The sequence below is a fragment of the Geotrypetes seraphini genome, chromosome 1, assembly GCF_902459505.1.
Source record: "Geotrypetes seraphini chromosome 1, aGeoSer1.1, whole genome shotgun sequence".
NCBI lineage: Eukaryota > Metazoa > Chordata > Amphibia > Gymnophiona > Dermophiidae > Geotrypetes > Geotrypetes seraphini.
In genome coordinates, this window is record NC_047084.1 from 105927618 (window position 1) to 105945035 (window position 17418).

Consider the following 17418-nt stretch of genomic DNA (forward strand, 5'->3'; position numbering starts at 1 on the left):
GAGGTACCCGTCAGGGGTGCCCACTATCCCCATTATTGTTTAACATTGCCATGGAACCCTTGTTGATTGCATTAAGAACCAATAAGAATATTACTGGTAGACCATCTTGAAATTATATTTTATCAAAAAACAGGCTCTGTTTTGTTTCTAAACAGATCCAAATGAAGAGGAAGCAGTTCATGGCACTTAGGCCCAAAGCCTTAGTGGTGGGTGCGACCTTCTTCTTAAAATCCCCAAATCAACAAATAACATACAATTGGAAGAATTATGACAGATTAAATTACAACTTTTGGTGGAATTCAGTTTGCCATATATATAAGATGGAGCGTATATTTGCAACACAAAAAGGATATATTGATAAGTTTAAGAAGATTTGGGGACCATTAACAGATTTTTGCAATGATTGATATAATTTTTCCCATAATAAGATACTTGATAAAGGGGGGGGTAAGTTTATTCTCTTTATCACAAAATATAAATAAATTATCATAATATTTGTTATATTGTATGCAACTATCAAAATAAGGGGAGGGAAAGGGATTATAATTGAATAATAGTTGATATAATTATTAAATATTATATGATGTCTAAAATTATAGTAAGGACTATATAAGGATATGTTGTATTTACAGTAAGTTATGGAAATATCAAATGTATACTTAATGCAATTGTATGAATTTTTATGATACACTTGTTATATGAAAAATGAATTAAAAAAAAAATTAAAAAAAAAAAAATCCCCATGTAAATGCCTTATCTCATATGCAAGTGATACATATGTCTTTTTAGACCCAGTCCAGTTAGGTTTTCTGAAGGATAAACTGGTTCAAACAGTATCCTAGAATTAATTTTTTTTCTTTTTTTTTTTGCTTTAATTTCTAACTAGGGAGGATAAATGAAGAAATACATAGATGTAAGAGACACATTGTGCCTACTTAGCTGTTATTTTATATTAAAATGTATGTTGCTAAAGGGAAAGTACTGTCGGCCAGAAAGCACAGTTACTTACCATAACAGTTGTTATCCAGGAACAGCAGGCAGCTATTCTCACATATAGGTTTTGCCATCCACAGAGCCCGGATGCGGACAGCCTCGCAAGCAGACTTGCTTGGAGAAATGTAGAAGTTTCGAGTTTGCTGCACTGCGCATGTGCAAGTGCCTTCCCGCCCAGCAAAGGGCAAATCTCCTCAGTTCAGATAGCTAGCAGAGAAGCCAACCAGGGGAGGTGGGTGGGTTGTGAGAATAGCTGCCTGCTGTCCCTGGATAACAACTGTTACGGTAAGTAACTGTGCTTTATCCCAGGACAAGCAGGCAGCCTATTCTCACATATGGGTGACCTCCAAGCTAACCAGAATGGGATGGTGGGAGTGTTGGCAACTTTAGAATAAATTTTGTAATACTCTCTGGCCAAAATGGCCATCCCCTCTGGAGAAAACATCTAGACAATAATGAGAAGTGAATGTATGAACCGAGGACCAAGTGACAGCTTTACAAATTTCCTCAACAGGAGTGGATCTGAGGAAAGCTACTGAAGCTGCCATTGCTCTGACTTTGTGGGTTGTGACTCGACTCTGTAGATGCAGTCCAGCCTGGGCATAGCAGAAAGATATACAAGCAGCCATCCAGTTGTAGATGGTACGCTTAGAAATCGGATGTCCCAACTTGTTTGGATCGAAGGAGACAAAAAGTTGAGGAGCAGATCTGTGTGGTTTGGTGCGTTCCAAGTAGAAAGCCAAAGCACATTTACAGTCCAGAGTATTAAGAGCTGATTCTCCAGGGTGAGAATGAGGCCTTGGAAAAAACACTGGAAGAACAATGGATTGGTTGAGATGGAACACAGTGAAAGGTTGATCAGCAACTAAAGTTTGCAGCTTACTAACTCCTCAAGCAAATGTGAGGGCAATGAGAAACACCACTTTCCAAGTGAGATACTTCAGATGAGCCATAGACATTGGTTCAAATAGAGGCTTCATCAATTGAGTAAGAATGTTGAGGTCCCAAACCACTGGAGGCAGTTTGAGAGGAGGTTTGACTTTGAAAAGTCCTTTCATGAATCTGGAAATCACCGGATGAGCAGAGAGGGGTTTCCCTTCAATAGGCTAATGGAAAGCAGCAATTGCACTGAGATGGACCCGGATAGATGAAGATTTGAGGCTAGAGATGGATAAGTGCAAAAGATAATCCACAACAGAAGATAAGGAGGAATACTGAGGCTCCTTATCATGAGAGATGCACCACGTAGAAAATCTAGTCCATTTTTATCGGGGGAGTACTGTATACGGAAAATGTGACCTTGTTACCACCATTGCACTTAGTTGAACTCAATTCCTGCCCGATGAGTTGAGATATCTTCCTTCAATGTGTAATCTGACTACTTTGCTTGATCATCCCATTATTATGTCTACTGTGCAAGCTATAAGGGAAGTGGATGGATTTTCAGTTGTCAAATGGGAAAACTCTTTGTAAGCCCCCCCTATGGAATAATTCTAAAATCTGCATCCAAAACAACCTGGTATCATGGAAGTTATGGCAAAACTGCTGACTTTGGCTTATTGGATAATTATTTGATGGACAGCATTGGTACACTTATGACGAAATTTGAAGAACCTATACTCTTCCTCCATCTCAATTTTTTCACTGGCTCCAGCTCACCCATTCTATTAAAAAGGTTGTACTTCCTAAGTATTGTTGTGAGACACACCCCTCATTTATATCTATTTGTGACACGAAGCCTCTCAATGGTAGACGGTCCTTCAACTTCACAAATTTGTACCCGACATCCCTCTGCGTGAAGTATGGCACAAGGAGTTGAACATGACATTTGCTGATGACATATGGATTGATTCTTGGATTTCCGCTGCTAAGTCACTTCACTCTTCTTCCATGATGCAAACTGCCTACTTCATCATGAATAGAGCTTTTTGGACACCTCACAGGCTTGCAAAACTGGGGTCTCAGTATCATGACATATGCTGGTCTTGCAATTTGAATGGGGCCTCGCTTAAATATATGTTCTTTGACTGCACTATGCTGCAGTCCTTCTGAGGTCAGATTTGGAGGACAGTGGAAACAGTATTACATATACATCATCCCATTATCCTTTGCCATTATTGTGTTTGGAGCTGGAGTACTTCCTTCTCCCCTCACCGTACCGCAGGCTCTTTTGTTACGAGGTTTAATTATGATTGCACTAAAAGTAATCCTATCAAATTAGAAATCACAAAATTCAGTCTCTTACACTGCATGGTGGGCTGTTTCTCTTATTGTTAAATACAAACGTATCCATGCTGAAAAGATTGGTTCTATGGGCAATTCCATGAGATTTGGGACCCATTATTAGAGTTCTGCGCTGCACAAAATAATTGATCTGGTTGCTATTTTACTTGGTATATTGTCGTATACTACCGCCACTTGCTCGTTTTTTGTTACTGCTTTGCCATTATCTGACTTATACTTACTTGTCCATTCTAAATATTTTAGTGAAGTATGTTACATGCTATATCTTCTGCTGACATTATCATCATTTCTTCTGTATGTTGCTTCCTTACCATGCCTTATTGTATACAATTGATGTATGGGTTACCGTATTTTCACGCATATAACGCGCGCGTTATACGCGTTTTTACCTACCGCGCATACCCCAGGGGAGTCGCGGGTCGGCTGGGGGGGCGGTCGGAGGTTCTTGGGGGGGGCGGTCGTTGGAGGGAGGGGGGGTTTGCGTCGAGGGCAGGAGGGCCTGGGATCCCTCCTGCCCGTAATGTAGTGCGGGTGGGGGGTCGCCGTGGCCAGGAGGGTTTGGGCTCCCTTCTGGCCCGATATTGTCGGGGAGTCGGCGGTCCTTCGGGGTGGGGGTGCGAGTGGTCCTGCCGGGGGGGGTGGATGTATCGGACGTCGGGGGGGGGCATCAGGCTTTCAGGATGGGGACAGACCTTCAAGGGGGACAGTGCACGGAAAGTCAGGGAGGGTGAACGGAGAGTCGGGACAGCGCACGGAGAGTCGGGGAGGGCGAAAGGAGAGTCGGGGTGGCCAGAGGAGAGTCGGGGCGGGCGAAAGGACAGTCGGGCTGCATGCGCGTTATACCCGTGAGCGCGGTATACAAAAGTTTTTGTACATAAAATAGTGGTTTCTGCGCACTTTACCCGTGTGCGCGTTTTACACGGGTGCGCGTTATCTGCGTGAAAATACGGTATCTCTCTCTTGCTCAGGCATTGGGCATTTGCCTTATTCCTGTGTTGATATTTTTTTGTATTTTGTTGATATATACCAATAAAATTTTTGAACACAAACTTACAATTGTACTGTATCAAATCTTGGTGGAAATTTCTGCAATCTTCTCTATCACTGCTCATTTATCCTATAAAATCATCATCCTACAGTTTTCATTACCTGGCCTTTCCATTTGTACAAATTTGGCTAAATTGTTATTATTATGATTGCACTAGCCATCTATATTAATTTTAATTGGAAAAGCAATACAAAATGTCTCCTATTATGAAAGGTAGGACAATACATGTGCCTTTAGGAAATATGAAAAGGCAGAGGTTATTTAACCTCTTTCAAAAAATCATGGTCTCTTCTGGATTCCCACTGCTCTTCATCCTTTTGAGGGTAAGACCCACCATGCCCAATTACCATCCTCATATTTCATATTACTGCTCTACAGTAATAATTGATGTATTTTGTTATTACTTGTACTATTTAAAATCTTATTAATTCATTTGTACTGCTTTTGTATTAATGTTATAAAAATTTATAAATAAACTTGGAATAAAAAAAAGTTTCAAACAACACTCTGAGGCTAAGAGAAGTCAGATCCCTCATTAAGCACATTACCTATATGAATGCATATAAAAAAGATCTGTTTTCTTTAAAATTCTGTCAGCTCAATTTGTAGTTCTTTATTACCATTTATACAAATGTAAGTTGAAATCTCAAAAGTTAGAACACTTGATATCAAACACAGGTAAAGCTTTCACCGTTAATTTTGCATCTGTGTTCACTAGGGGCATCCATGGTTATCAGCACATTATTACAAGATACAATCTATAACATATTATGTTTATGTTCATATGCTTGCATTCTTAATTATTTCTACAGTGCTTTAATGGGTTTCAAATGATCAGGAAAGTAAAAGCTCCATGTTACAAGGAAACCTGCCGTGTTACTTACCAAACTGGCTGAGAACAGATGATTGGGCATTAGGGGATTTGAAGTCCAAGGAGGAGGTAGTGGTGCTTGTGTTACTACTGCTTTGTTGGCTGCTCTGTGTAGTGAACCGGCTCAAACCTGGAGATTTCAATTGCTCAAGGATCTGTGAGTTTGCAGAATTTGCCATTTTCAAGGACTCAAGATCATCAAACCCAGAGATAAGGACAGAGGACTAATAAATTAAAAAATATTGCACTATTAGTGTCTATGTCTTTTCTTGTTCTGTGTTTCCATATTTAAGTCACAATTACGGTCAAGAATCACTGCATTCAGATATCATATACAGCAAAGTAGGAAGAGACATGCATAATTAAAAAATAAAACCTACAACACAAACCACCACCTATGCTCTCAAAAAAACATCAGCTCCAAACTACTGCCAAGTAAAAGTATTTAAGTTCCCTTCAAAGGATAGAATGAATTAATAAATCTATATCCCCATAAAACATTTAATTGCTGGGCCACAGGCAGATGTTCCTCGCAGAAAAAGAAAACACACACCTGACACAATACAAAGTGGCTTAAAAACAAACATTAGCAAAGAGAAACTAAGAAAAAAAGATGGCCAAAAAAACATGAATTATAGATATCAGCAAGTTATCAGTTCACCCAGCTTGCCTATTATTTAGAGTGCTCATCTTTCTAAAGCATAGTTACTTACCTGTAACAAATGTTGTGCAGGGACAGCAGGCAGATATTCTCACATGTGTGACATCAACCACAGAGGCCGGTATGGACAGTGCAAAAGTGTACTGTCATTAACTTTTTAGAAGTCTCGAGACCGCCTGTACCACACGTGTGAATGCCTTCCCACCCCAAGTTGGCTCATGGGACCATCAGTTTAATAAACAAGCTAAGAAGCCAACTAGGGGAGGCAGGAGGGTTGTGAGAATATCTGCCTGCTGTCCCTGAATAACACCTATTACAGATAAGTAATTGTGTTTTATCCAAGGAAAAGCAGGCAGCATATTCTCACATGTGGGATTCCTTAGCTGAAATGTAAGGGAAGGAAGGAACTTGGCATCTAAACAAAGAATAAATTTTGTAGAACTGCTTGGCTGAACCAACTATCTCACCTGGAATGAGATTCCTAATAGGAATGGGACGTGAAAGTATGACTTGAGGACCAGGTGGCTGCTTTACAAATGCCCTCAATTGGAGTGGAACGCAGGTAAGTTACTGAAATTGCCATTGCTCTACTTTTATGTGCTGTGACATGACATTCCAGTGGCAGCCCAGCCCAACCCGAACAAAGCAAAATGAGAAGCAGTCTGCTAACCACATAGAGATTGTTCTCTTAGTAAAAGGAGTACCTTACCTGTTGGGATCAAAAGAAAGGAACACCTGGGAGCTAGCTCTGTGAGGTTTGGTTTGATCCAGATAATAAGCTAAGGCGCGTTTACAGTTCAATGTGTGGAGCACCATTTCACAAGGGTGGGAATGTGGTCTTGGGAAGAAGATAGGTATTTATTTATTCAATTTTCTATACTGCTCTCCAAGGGGAGCTCAGAATGATTTACATGAATTTATTCAGGTACTCAAGCATTTTTCCCTGTCTGTCCCGATGGGCTCACGATCTATTTAATGTACTGGGGAAATAGGGGGATTAAGTGACTTGCCCAGGGTCACAAGGAGCAGCATGGGTTTGAACCCACAACCTCAGGGTGCTGAGGATGTAGCTTTAACCATTGTGTCACACTCTTCCCCTAAAAGACTGGTTGAGATGAAAATCAAAGACTACTTTATGGGAAGAATTTGGAATTAGTACAAAGAAAACTGTATCATGATACAAAGTTCTGTAAGGTGGATCAGATACTAGTGCTTGTAGTTCACTAACTCAGCATGCAGAAATGATACAAATTAAGAAGACTACTTTCCAAATGAGATATTTAAGGAGTGTAGTTGCAAGTGGCTCAAATGGAGGTTTCATCAAAGTGGTAAGAACATCATTTAGGTCCCAAGCAATTGGAGGAGGTTTGATTGGAAGTTTTGAATTCATGAGGCCTTTCATGAACCTAGAAACCAACGGGTGTATAGCCAGAGGTTTGTTGTTCAAAGGTATATGAAAGGCACTGATATGAACTTACACTAAAGTGGTTTATAGACCAGTGTCAGAGAGATGTGAAAGGTAATCTAGTACTGATGACAGAGGGCATATGTCTGGAGATAATGTATGCAGGCGACACCAGAGAGTAAAACGTATCCACTTGAAATGGTAGCACTGCTATGTGGAGGTTTTTCTGGAAGCATTTATGTCTGACTTTGGAGAAGAAAGATGGAAGTCATCTACACAATGGGAACCAGAAACCAGGCAGTGAGATGCAGAGAACATAGATTGGGATGGAGAAAGAATCCTTCGTTCTCAGTCAATAGAGTTGGAAAGATCTGTAGTGGAATTGGTTCCCTGACACTGAGTTAAAGGAGAAAAGGGAACCAGGGTTAACTTGACCACCATGGAGCTATGAGGATCATGGTTTCTGATTTAAAAAGAGTCTTCCCTATTAGAGGGAATAGAGGGAACGCATATAGGAATTTGTCTGTCCAATCCAGAAGAAAGGCATCTGATTCTAGGCAATGAAGAGCATACAGTCTGGAGCAGAAGGGTGAAAGTTTGTAATTGCTGAGAGATGCAAACAGATCTATTTGTGGAGTTCCCCAAGTCAAGAAGACTTGATGTAATTCAGTCAAACTGAGTGACCACTTCTGAGTTTGAAGGAATCTGCTTAGTCTGTCTGCTAGAGCATTCTTTATTTTTCCAAGGTATTTTTTTATTGAAAAACAATAAATGTTCAACATATTTCAATCGAGGGAAATAGTCTCCTCTGACCCAAGAAAGGGGGTGAGGGGAAGAGACAGATCAACAAGGCAACCAAAATTTTTTTTGAGTGAATGGGAAGCCCTCAGTCTCATAGCCTGCAGTGGGGAACTAGCCCCCAATGCACCAGCTGTCACAGTCATACACCCAGAAGGGTATTATCTGTGAAACATCCCCAGACTGACCCAAGTGAAACTTAAACATGAATTAACTAGTGCACAAACTAGTGTGCTAAAAGTGAAAGAACTAAATAAGCAAAACAAAAAGCTAGTTAGGCTGTCTCTGCCCCTCATTCGAGAGTACAGCAGCGTTCAAAATCGTCCAAGCCAGCACAATCACAAGCTGAACATGAAGTTAAAAAGGTACTTAGCTTCTCCGTAGAAATCTGGAGTAGATAAATGTATAGCCAGCATATATTGAACCCATCCAACGGGGGTCCATTTCAAGGGGAAAAACCCCCTTCCTCAGGAACCAGCTCTGCTAACACTGAACACTCTCAAAAAAGGCAGCAAGCGTGGTCAGGCAAGTTGAAAATGGCGCTGACCAGAGAGGAACTCCTCCAGAAATTTAACTGCAGAACGTCTGGCGTCAGATGTAAAAATACCATGTGACGTTGAAACCGTGAAGTTTAAAGCAAACCGGGAAGAAATAACACCCCGGCAAAACGAAAGAAAAATTTTTTTAAAAAATGTTTTCTCTAATAAAAGAACAATGAATGATGTAATTAAAATAGAAAAAGAAAAAATGCTTGTATGAAAAGATTGAATATACAAGGAAACCAATCAGATGGCACAATGCCATTTGATAAATTCATTTAATCCTAGCAGGTACACTGATTGAAGCTCGAACATCCAATATTGTTCCCTTTGCTGTAAAAAAGTCAGTTTATCGCCATCAAAGTCCTCAGGAACCTGCTCAATAATACTCCATTGTAAATCTGTAAAAGTATGGTGATATTGCACACAATGGGGAACCATGGGAGAACTCATAGACTGTGTATTAATCCTACTCCTGTGTTCAATGAGGCGAGTTCAAATAGTCCTTTGAGTATGCCCCACATAAAGGAGATAACATGGGCAACATACACTGCAGATCAAATGTCACAATATTCTAAACGTAGTTCCTTATTGGAACAAAGTAATGCCAGTGAGAATTTAAATATGTCCCAGAATAAATATACATGGACCAATCTACAATGCAGTTTGATTCATCTTGAACTACACAGCATGTCCTTGGTTGAGTATTTGAAACATCAGTATATCCCCAGAGGACTGCGTATACAAAAAGTACTGGGCATTTTTACAGACAGGGAATCATTTCTCTGTAAATGGGCCTCTATATTAAATAAGTTCTACAGATTTGATGATGCTCATTGTAGACACTACAAACTCCAGAAGTTCCAAGAGATATATTGTTGAGCTGGTGGCTGATTGGACATGCTTGAGGTGATGATGACTTTATCAACCAGTCATCCTGATAGGGGAACACATGAAAGCCATAAGAGCAGAGTGTTGAAGCCATCACAACTAAACAGTTTGTGAACTCTCTAGGTGCTGATGCTAGGCCATAAGGTTTGTATTGGAGGTGTATTGGAGGTGATGCCGGTATATTCAAAAGCGCATGTATTGTCTGTGGGCTGGAAGAATGGGAATGTGTGTGCATGCTTCCTTGATCCAGAGAGCAAAGCCAATTGTTCCTTTCTAGTAGGGGATACAGGGTTCCTACGGAAAGCATGCAGAATTTTTCCATGACAGTACAGAGATCGAGAATCGGTTGTAGACCTCCTGTCTTCTTCAGTATGAGGAAGTACTTGAAGTAGAACCCGTGGCCCTTCTGCTGAGGAGATACTAGTTCAATGGCACTGAGTTGCAGAAGGGCCAAAAGTTCTTGAAAAAAGAGGGAAGTCTGCACCCATTGATCTGAGGAAATGTGTGTCCACTCATGTAGAACTGACTGAGAAAGACAGCCTCCAATTTGAGGAAGCCCTGCCTAACCTCAGGTGTCAATGGGGCTTTTTAGGAGCAGTAGCTGCTCAGGATCCTGAGGCCTGAGGAAATCTGGAATTGAAATTGTTGTAACGAGGGTAGTAGCCCTGGTAATATCTCTGGGAGGAAGAGCCCGTGGGTCCCTGACGAAACCTGTGGGAGGAATGAAAATCGCTACAGTCCCTTCCTGAAGCCTGACGAGACTTGTTCACAAGGAGAGCCTTAGGGCGGCGCTTGGCAACACTGGTCATGAGGTCACATACACAGAGACTGTGTCTGAATTCAAGAGGGCCTGGGATAGGCACGTGGGATCTCTCGGAGAGAGAAAGAGATAATGGTTACTATGGATGGGCAGACTAGATGGGCCATTTGGCCTTTATCTGCCATCATGTTTCTATGTTTCTATCTTTGGACTGCCAGTCGGCTGGACATCAACTGTAACCTCCACCCTCACAGATTCTTGCCATGCAATTGGGTGTGGGAAACACAGCCTGTGCCCTGAAACCCAGAGAGTTTCACTCCAGATGCACACAGCCTGCACTTAAACCACAGACAAGGTCAGAGTGCAAGAAAGGTGACACACAGCAGGATGGCTCCACAGATCCACCAAAGTTTCACTGTGAAGCAGCAGTCCGGCCCCGCATGACTGCGTTCTTTCCTCTGATAGGAGACCACTCGCAAAGGGTCTCAAAGAACTGAAGCAACCAAAAAAGATGAATTTTAAATGAAAAAATAAGAAAAAGAAGCAGAGCAAACCAAAATACTCCTGCATAGATTGCTTGCAGAAATTGAAACTGTAATATGTCCAGTGTTCTCCCTAGAGCCTTTTAGCCGGATGCTCTGCCAAGCTAATTTAGATGACCGCCCGACTGTCATTTTGGTCGCAAATCCTGCTGCTGCCACTGCTGCTCAAACATTTTTTTAAAAAAACACCCTCTCACCTAACTTTTTTTTTTTTTAACGCGCCAGCAAGCGACTTGAACCCATGCTCCAGGGTTCTAATGGTAACCCTGTGCATCCCAAGGGGGAAGAGGGAAGAGAAGGGAAACCAGCACGTCCAGTGTTACCTTTAGAGCCCTGGAGCATGGGTTTAATTCACTACAGATTAAGGCGGTAGATAGGGCAGGGAGGGAAGTTTGCACCTTGCTGTTCTTGCTTGCTTTGGGCCTTCACTTCCGGGTCCTGCCTACTTTCTGTTTTTGCGAAGGCAGGACCCAGCAGCAAGGAAGGCCCAAAGCAAGCAAGAGCAGCTAGTTGTAAGCTTCCTTCGTCGCTTCCCTATCTCCCACCTTAGCCTGTAGCGAATTGTGAATGCTCTACTGCGGGGTGGGGGGGGGGAAGGTGCACTGTGGACAATTGGAGGGGGTGAGAGAAATGCTGCTGCTACTGCACCCAATTGGGGGGGGGAGAGAAAAGCTGCTGCTGCACCCAATTGGGGAAAGAGAAAGGGAAGGAGGGAGAAGGAAGAACAGCGAAGGGAGACGAAAGGAATGAGAGATGCCAAGACCATGGGAGAGAGGGAAAGGAAAGGAGATACCAAATCATGAAGGGGGAGATGTCAGGGCATGGGGGGGGGAAGAGACAGATGCCAGACAAGGGGAAAGGAAGGAAGGAGGGAGGGAGGGAGAGAAAGGAAGGAGAGGAGATGCCAGATAATGGAGAGGGAGATGGAAGGAGAGAAGAGAGATGCCAGGGCATGGGGGCAGGGAAGGGAAACTAAGGAGACAAATGCCAGACCAGAAGGAAAGGAAGGAGAGGAGGTGCCAGAGCAAGGAGGGAGAGGGAGAGAAAGGAGGGAAAGTTTTTATTGATATTTGATGAATCGCTTATTCAATTTTCTAAGCGATGTACAATTTTCTAAAAAGAAACCTGGTTACAAAAACCAATAAAATAACATCGGTCTTACAAGTATAAAACAAACATGAGTCAGGGAGGAAAGGAGGGAAAAGTTATAATTCTTTCTTAGAGGGAATAAACAAAAAAAGGAAAGACGAAAGGGAGGGTAAAGAGTTAAAAACCTAAAGCATTTTGTCGTATGTCTAAAATTTAAATGTTAAAAGCGTCTTTATTTCAGCGAATAATAATAAACTTTTATTAATATTAACAGGGGTTGCCATTCAGCAGATTACAGGAAATTGGAAAGATTATAGTAAACTAAATTATACTTTTTGGTGGAATTCAGTATGCCATATTTATAAAATGGAAAGGGTGCTTGCTATACAACAAGGTAATTATAATAAGTTTAAAAAGATTTGGGGGCCACTGATTATTTATTCTAATGATCAGACATCTTAAACACCTCAGTATTGGAAAAGATAGAGGGAGGGTGGGAGTATGAATGATAAGAATTGATAATTGTTAATTATTAGTATATGGGAGGGAGGGGTGGGATTCTTTTATATTTATGTATTTGGAAGATTACAAATAAGATTGTCAAGTGATTAATTAATATATTTCTGATGGATTATTGTACACTTGTTGTAATTTTTGAAAACGAATAAAGATTTATTAAATAAGCGTCTTTAAAAAGATAGGTTTTTAAGGATTTTTTAAAGGAAGTAAGGTCCTTTTCTTCTCTAGATACAGCGGCACTAGAAAAGGTTCAAAGAAGAGCAACCAAGATGATAAAGGGGATGGAGCTCCTCTCATATGAGAGAAGACTAAAAAGGTTAGGGCTCTTCAGCTTAGAAAAGAGAAGGCTCAGGGGAGATATGATTGAAGTCTACAAAATCCTGAATGGAGTAGAACGGGTACAAGTGGATCGATTTTTCACTCCGTCAAAAATTACAAAGACACTCAATGAACTTACAGGGAAATACTTTTAAAACCAATAGCAGGAAATACTTTTTTTTTTTTTTTTTTATTCTTTATTCCTTTTTAATCGTTCAACAAGTGTACAAGAAAAAAGAATCATACATAGTCTCATAAACAACACTTGAAAAATTTTAAGAAAATATGGGATCCATTGACAAAATATTCTAAAGATCAGATATCTTAACACATTGATAATAATAATATAGGGTTAGGGAGGGAAATATAGAAATTAATATGAGGAAAAATGAAAAAACAAATAAAAGGGGAAAGGGATTCAATATATATGATATGATATTGTACATACAACTATAATTATTATAAACTAAATATTATGCTATTCATTTATTGTAAGATTGAAAATTTTATAAATAAAAATTAAAAAAAAAAACAATTGTATATATATCTATATATCTATATCTACATATATAAAATCGGAGGTATGTATGTGTGTATGTATGTGTGTGTGTATGTGCCGCGATCACGCAAAAACAGCTTGACCGATTTGAACGAAACTTGGTATGCAGATCCCTCACTACCTGGGGTGATATGTTCTGGGGGTCTCGCGGCCCACCTGCACACGTGGGCGGAGCTACAAACAGAAAATCAGATTTCACCCATTCAAGTCAATGGAAAAAATGTAAAAAGCTGTGGGACCGATTTGAACGAAACTTGGTATGCAGATCCCTCACTACCTGGGATGATATGTTCAGGGGGTCTCGCGGCCCACCTGCACACGTGGGCGGAGCTATAAACAGAAAATCTGATTTCACCTATTCAAGTCAATGGAAAAAATGTAAAAAGTTGTGGGACCGATTTGAACGAAACTTGGTATGCAGATCCCTCACTACCTGGGGTGATATGTTCTGGGGGTCTCGCGGCCCACCTGCACACGTGGGCGGAGCTACAAACAGAAAATCTGATTTCATCCATTCAAGTCAATGGAAAAAATGTAAAAAGCTGTGGGACATTGCTGTGCAAGGCTGCCCTGTGAACTTCTAAAAGCTAAGTTACTCAGCATTTCATATTCTGCTCTTTTGACTGGTTTTCAGCATTATATCTGCTTAATTTCTCTTCTCCTCCCTGTTTCTTACTAAAAAAAAATATAAAAAAGCACAAAAAAATAAATCCTTCTCTTTCCTCTGTTAAATCTTATTTCCTCTTCCTGCATTTTTGTTTAAAATACTGTGTTTTAGGTGGTATAGAGCCTATATTTCTGGTGCCTGTGGCTCAGGGTGACTAAAGTAGGGAAAATCCTGTTATAAATCCTGTGTTTCAGGGTAGCACTGATAGAACATAGAAACATAGAAAAATGACGGCAGAAAAGGGCCAAAGCCCATCAAGTCTGCCCACTCCAGTGACCCTTCCCCCATGAGTTTGCTCACCAACCTCCTGCCCTTACCTCATTAGAGATCCCACATGAATACCACATTTATTTTTGAAATCTGCCACGCTGTTGGCCTCAATCACCTGCCGTGGGAGTTCATTCCAATGATCGACCACCCTCTCAGTGAAGAAATACTTTCTGGAGTCCCCATGAAATTTCCTTCCCCTGATTTTCAGTGGATGCCCTCTGGTGGACGAAGGTCCCATAAGACGAAAGATATCCTCTTCCACCTCGATATGACCCGTGATATATTTAAATGTCTCAATCATGTCTCCTCTCTCTCTTCGTTCTTCAAGTGAGTACAGCTGCAATTTATTCAGCCTTACTTCATACGGAAGATCCTTGAGCCCCGAGACCATAATGGTGGCCATCCGCTGAACTGACTCAACTCTCAGCACATCTTTCTGGTAATGTGGTCTCCAGAATTGAACACAATATTCCAAATGAGGTCTCACCATGGACCTGTACAGTGGCATTATGACCTCTGGCATCCTGCTGATAAAACCTCTATGGATACAACCCATCATTTGCCTTGCCTTGGAGGAAGCCTTTTCCACTTGATTGGCAGTTTTCATGTCATCACTAGTGATTACTCCTAAATCCCGTTCTTCCGTGGTCCTAACTAAGGTCTCACCATTTAACGTGTAAGTCCTGCACAGATTTCTTTTACCCAGGTGCATCACTTTGCATTTTTTAGCATTAAAGTTGAGCTGCCAAGTCGATGACCATTGTTCTAATAGTAGTAGGTCCTGCGTCATACTGTCAGGCATAGTGCTTTTACCTACTATGTTGCACAGTTAGGCGTCATCGGCGAACAATGATATTTTTCCTCTGAGACCTTGGGTCATATCACTTATGAATATGTTGAATAGGATTGGACCTAAGACCGAGCCTTGTGGCACTCCACTGGTCACATCTGATGTTTTGGATGGGGTACCATTTACCATCACCCTCTGAATTCTACCGCTCAGCCAATCCTTAACCCATGCAGCTAGTGTTTCCCCTAATCCCAGCGATTTTTGTTTAAAATACTGTGTTTTAGGTGGTATAGAGCCTATATTTCTGGTGCCTGTGGCTCAGGGTGACTAAAGTAGGGAAAATCCTGTTATAAATCCTGTGTTTTAGGGTAGCACTGATAGAACCTGCATTTTTGTTTAAAATACTGTGTTTTAGGTGGTATAGAGCCTATATTTCTGGTGCCTGTGGCTCAGGGGACTAAAGTAGGGAAAAGCCTGTTATAAATCCTGTGTTTTAGGATAGCACTGATAGAACCTGCATTTTTGTTTAAAATACTGTGTTTTAGGTGGTATAGAGCCTATATTTCTGGTGCCTGTGGCTCAGGGGACTAAAGTAGGGAAAATCCTGTGTTTCAGGGTAGCACTGATAGAACCTGCATTTTTGTTTAAAATACTGTGTTTTAGGTGGTATAGAGCCTATATTTCTGGTGCCTGTGGCTCAGGGGACTAAAGTAGGGAAAATCCTGTTATAAATCCTGTGTTTTAGGGTAGCACTGATAGAACCTGCATTTTTGTTTAAAATACTGTGTTTTAGGTGGTATAGAGCCTATATTTCTGGTGCCTGTGGCTCAGGGTGACTAAATTAGGGAAAATCCTGTTATAAATCCTGTGTTTTAGGGTAGCACTGATAGAACCTGCAGTTTTGTTTAAAATACTGTGTTTACGTGGTATAGAGCCTATATTTCTGCCTTACTAGTAGTCTTACTTATAGTCCTACCAACCCCAGGGACCACTATTCATATATAGAGACCCATATAATCAGGACTACTCAAATCAAGTCACTTCACAACCAATCAAGATGACCTTTATTCTATGCAATCACTGTGGTGCTTTAATTCCAAGACATACTATTTGGAGGCTTAAGGCTTGCCCCATCTGTCTTCAACTTGCCAGTATTAAGGAGGAGCTCTGCAAACTTAAACAGGAATTGAATACAATTAAAGCAGCTTCCATCACTCCACAAAATCATACCAACTTACCACCTCTACCTCAAAGAATAAAACAGCCCAGGAATAAATGGGTCACAGTAGGCTCAGGAAGACTGCGACATGTAACACAGAAACATCCACTTTCACTAATATTACCTCTACAGAATTCCTTCGCTCCACTAGTGCACTGCGATACTCAGGAAAACAGAAGAGAGGTGGGACTGGAACCAATGAAGGTAACTCAAGAGAACAAGCGCACCCTAAGTACAAATAAAAAAGCTAAAAACAGAAAACTATTACTGTTGGGGGATTCCATCATCAGAGGCATTAACCTTGGAACACAAGACGAGGAGACCAAAATAGTGAAATGTCTTCCAGGTTCCTCAGCTACCAGGAGTTCCAGGCAAATACTGACTATAATTAAGGAAGAAACTAAGGATTTTAACACTGATGTTGTTATCCATCTGGGAACAAATGACCTGGCCAACAACTCCACACTTGCAGCACAGAAAGCTTTTCGGTAGCTTGGTGAGGGCGTGAAACCTTTTGTAAAGACTTTAGCTTTTTCTGAAATACTGCCTGCATATGGAAAAGGAGAGCAAAGAGTGAAAAACACAGAGGACTTTAATAGATGGCTCAGAGCCTGGTGTCATCAAGAAGGCTTCAGGTACATAGCAGGATGGGGAAATACATGGAAAGACAAGAAGCTATATTGCACTGATGGGCTACATATTACTACAGCAGGAAAAAGAAACCTTGCAGAGAAATTTAGACAATATTTTTATAGGCATTTAACTAGAAGATGGGGGTGGTGTATGTACGTAGGACAATTATAGAGACCACCCCCGGCAAAAGATGTGATAGTAGTAAAGGCTGCAACATAAGCAATATCAGCAACTCATTTCTTAGTATTGCAACGGAAAGTGAAACGACACAAAAATCCATACGAAAAAGGAGATTATCGCTGAAAAATAGCTGGAAAGCGATGACCACAAATGCTCGCAGTCTAAGCAACAAAGTTCATGATCTGCAAGCCCTGATATTAGAGGCTGATCTAGATATTGTTGCTATCACAGAGACATGGTTCATTGAATCACATGGATGGGATGCAAACATATCGGGATATAATCTTTTTAGGAAGGACAGAGATGGTCATAAAGGTGGAGGAGTAGCTCTCTATGTAAAGATCAATATCCAAGCGACCGAAATGCAAGGGACCTGGGGAAAGGAAGAAGCGATATGGATTGCTCTGAAAAGAGAAGATGGA

The 17418-nt window shown here is 41.0% G+C and overlaps 1 protein-coding gene across 11 annotated transcripts in view; it reads right to left on the reverse strand.

Annotated features, from left to right (window-relative positions):
• Window positions 1–17418, reverse strand: part of UBAP2 (ubiquitin associated protein 2) — a 553760-nt gene that overhangs the window by 283924 nt on the left and 252418 nt on the right. For all 11 annotated transcript variants that reach the window (XR_004538612.1, XM_033935342.1, XM_033935354.1 and 8 more), the window contains one exon: window positions 5170–5380. Coding sequence is in view for 10 of the 11 variants with exons in the window: in XM_033935342.1 (XP_033791233.1) it covers window positions 5170–5380 (211 nt within the window). In the remaining variant the exon portion in view is untranslated. The remainder of the gene's footprint in view (window positions 1–5169; window positions 5381–17418) is intronic.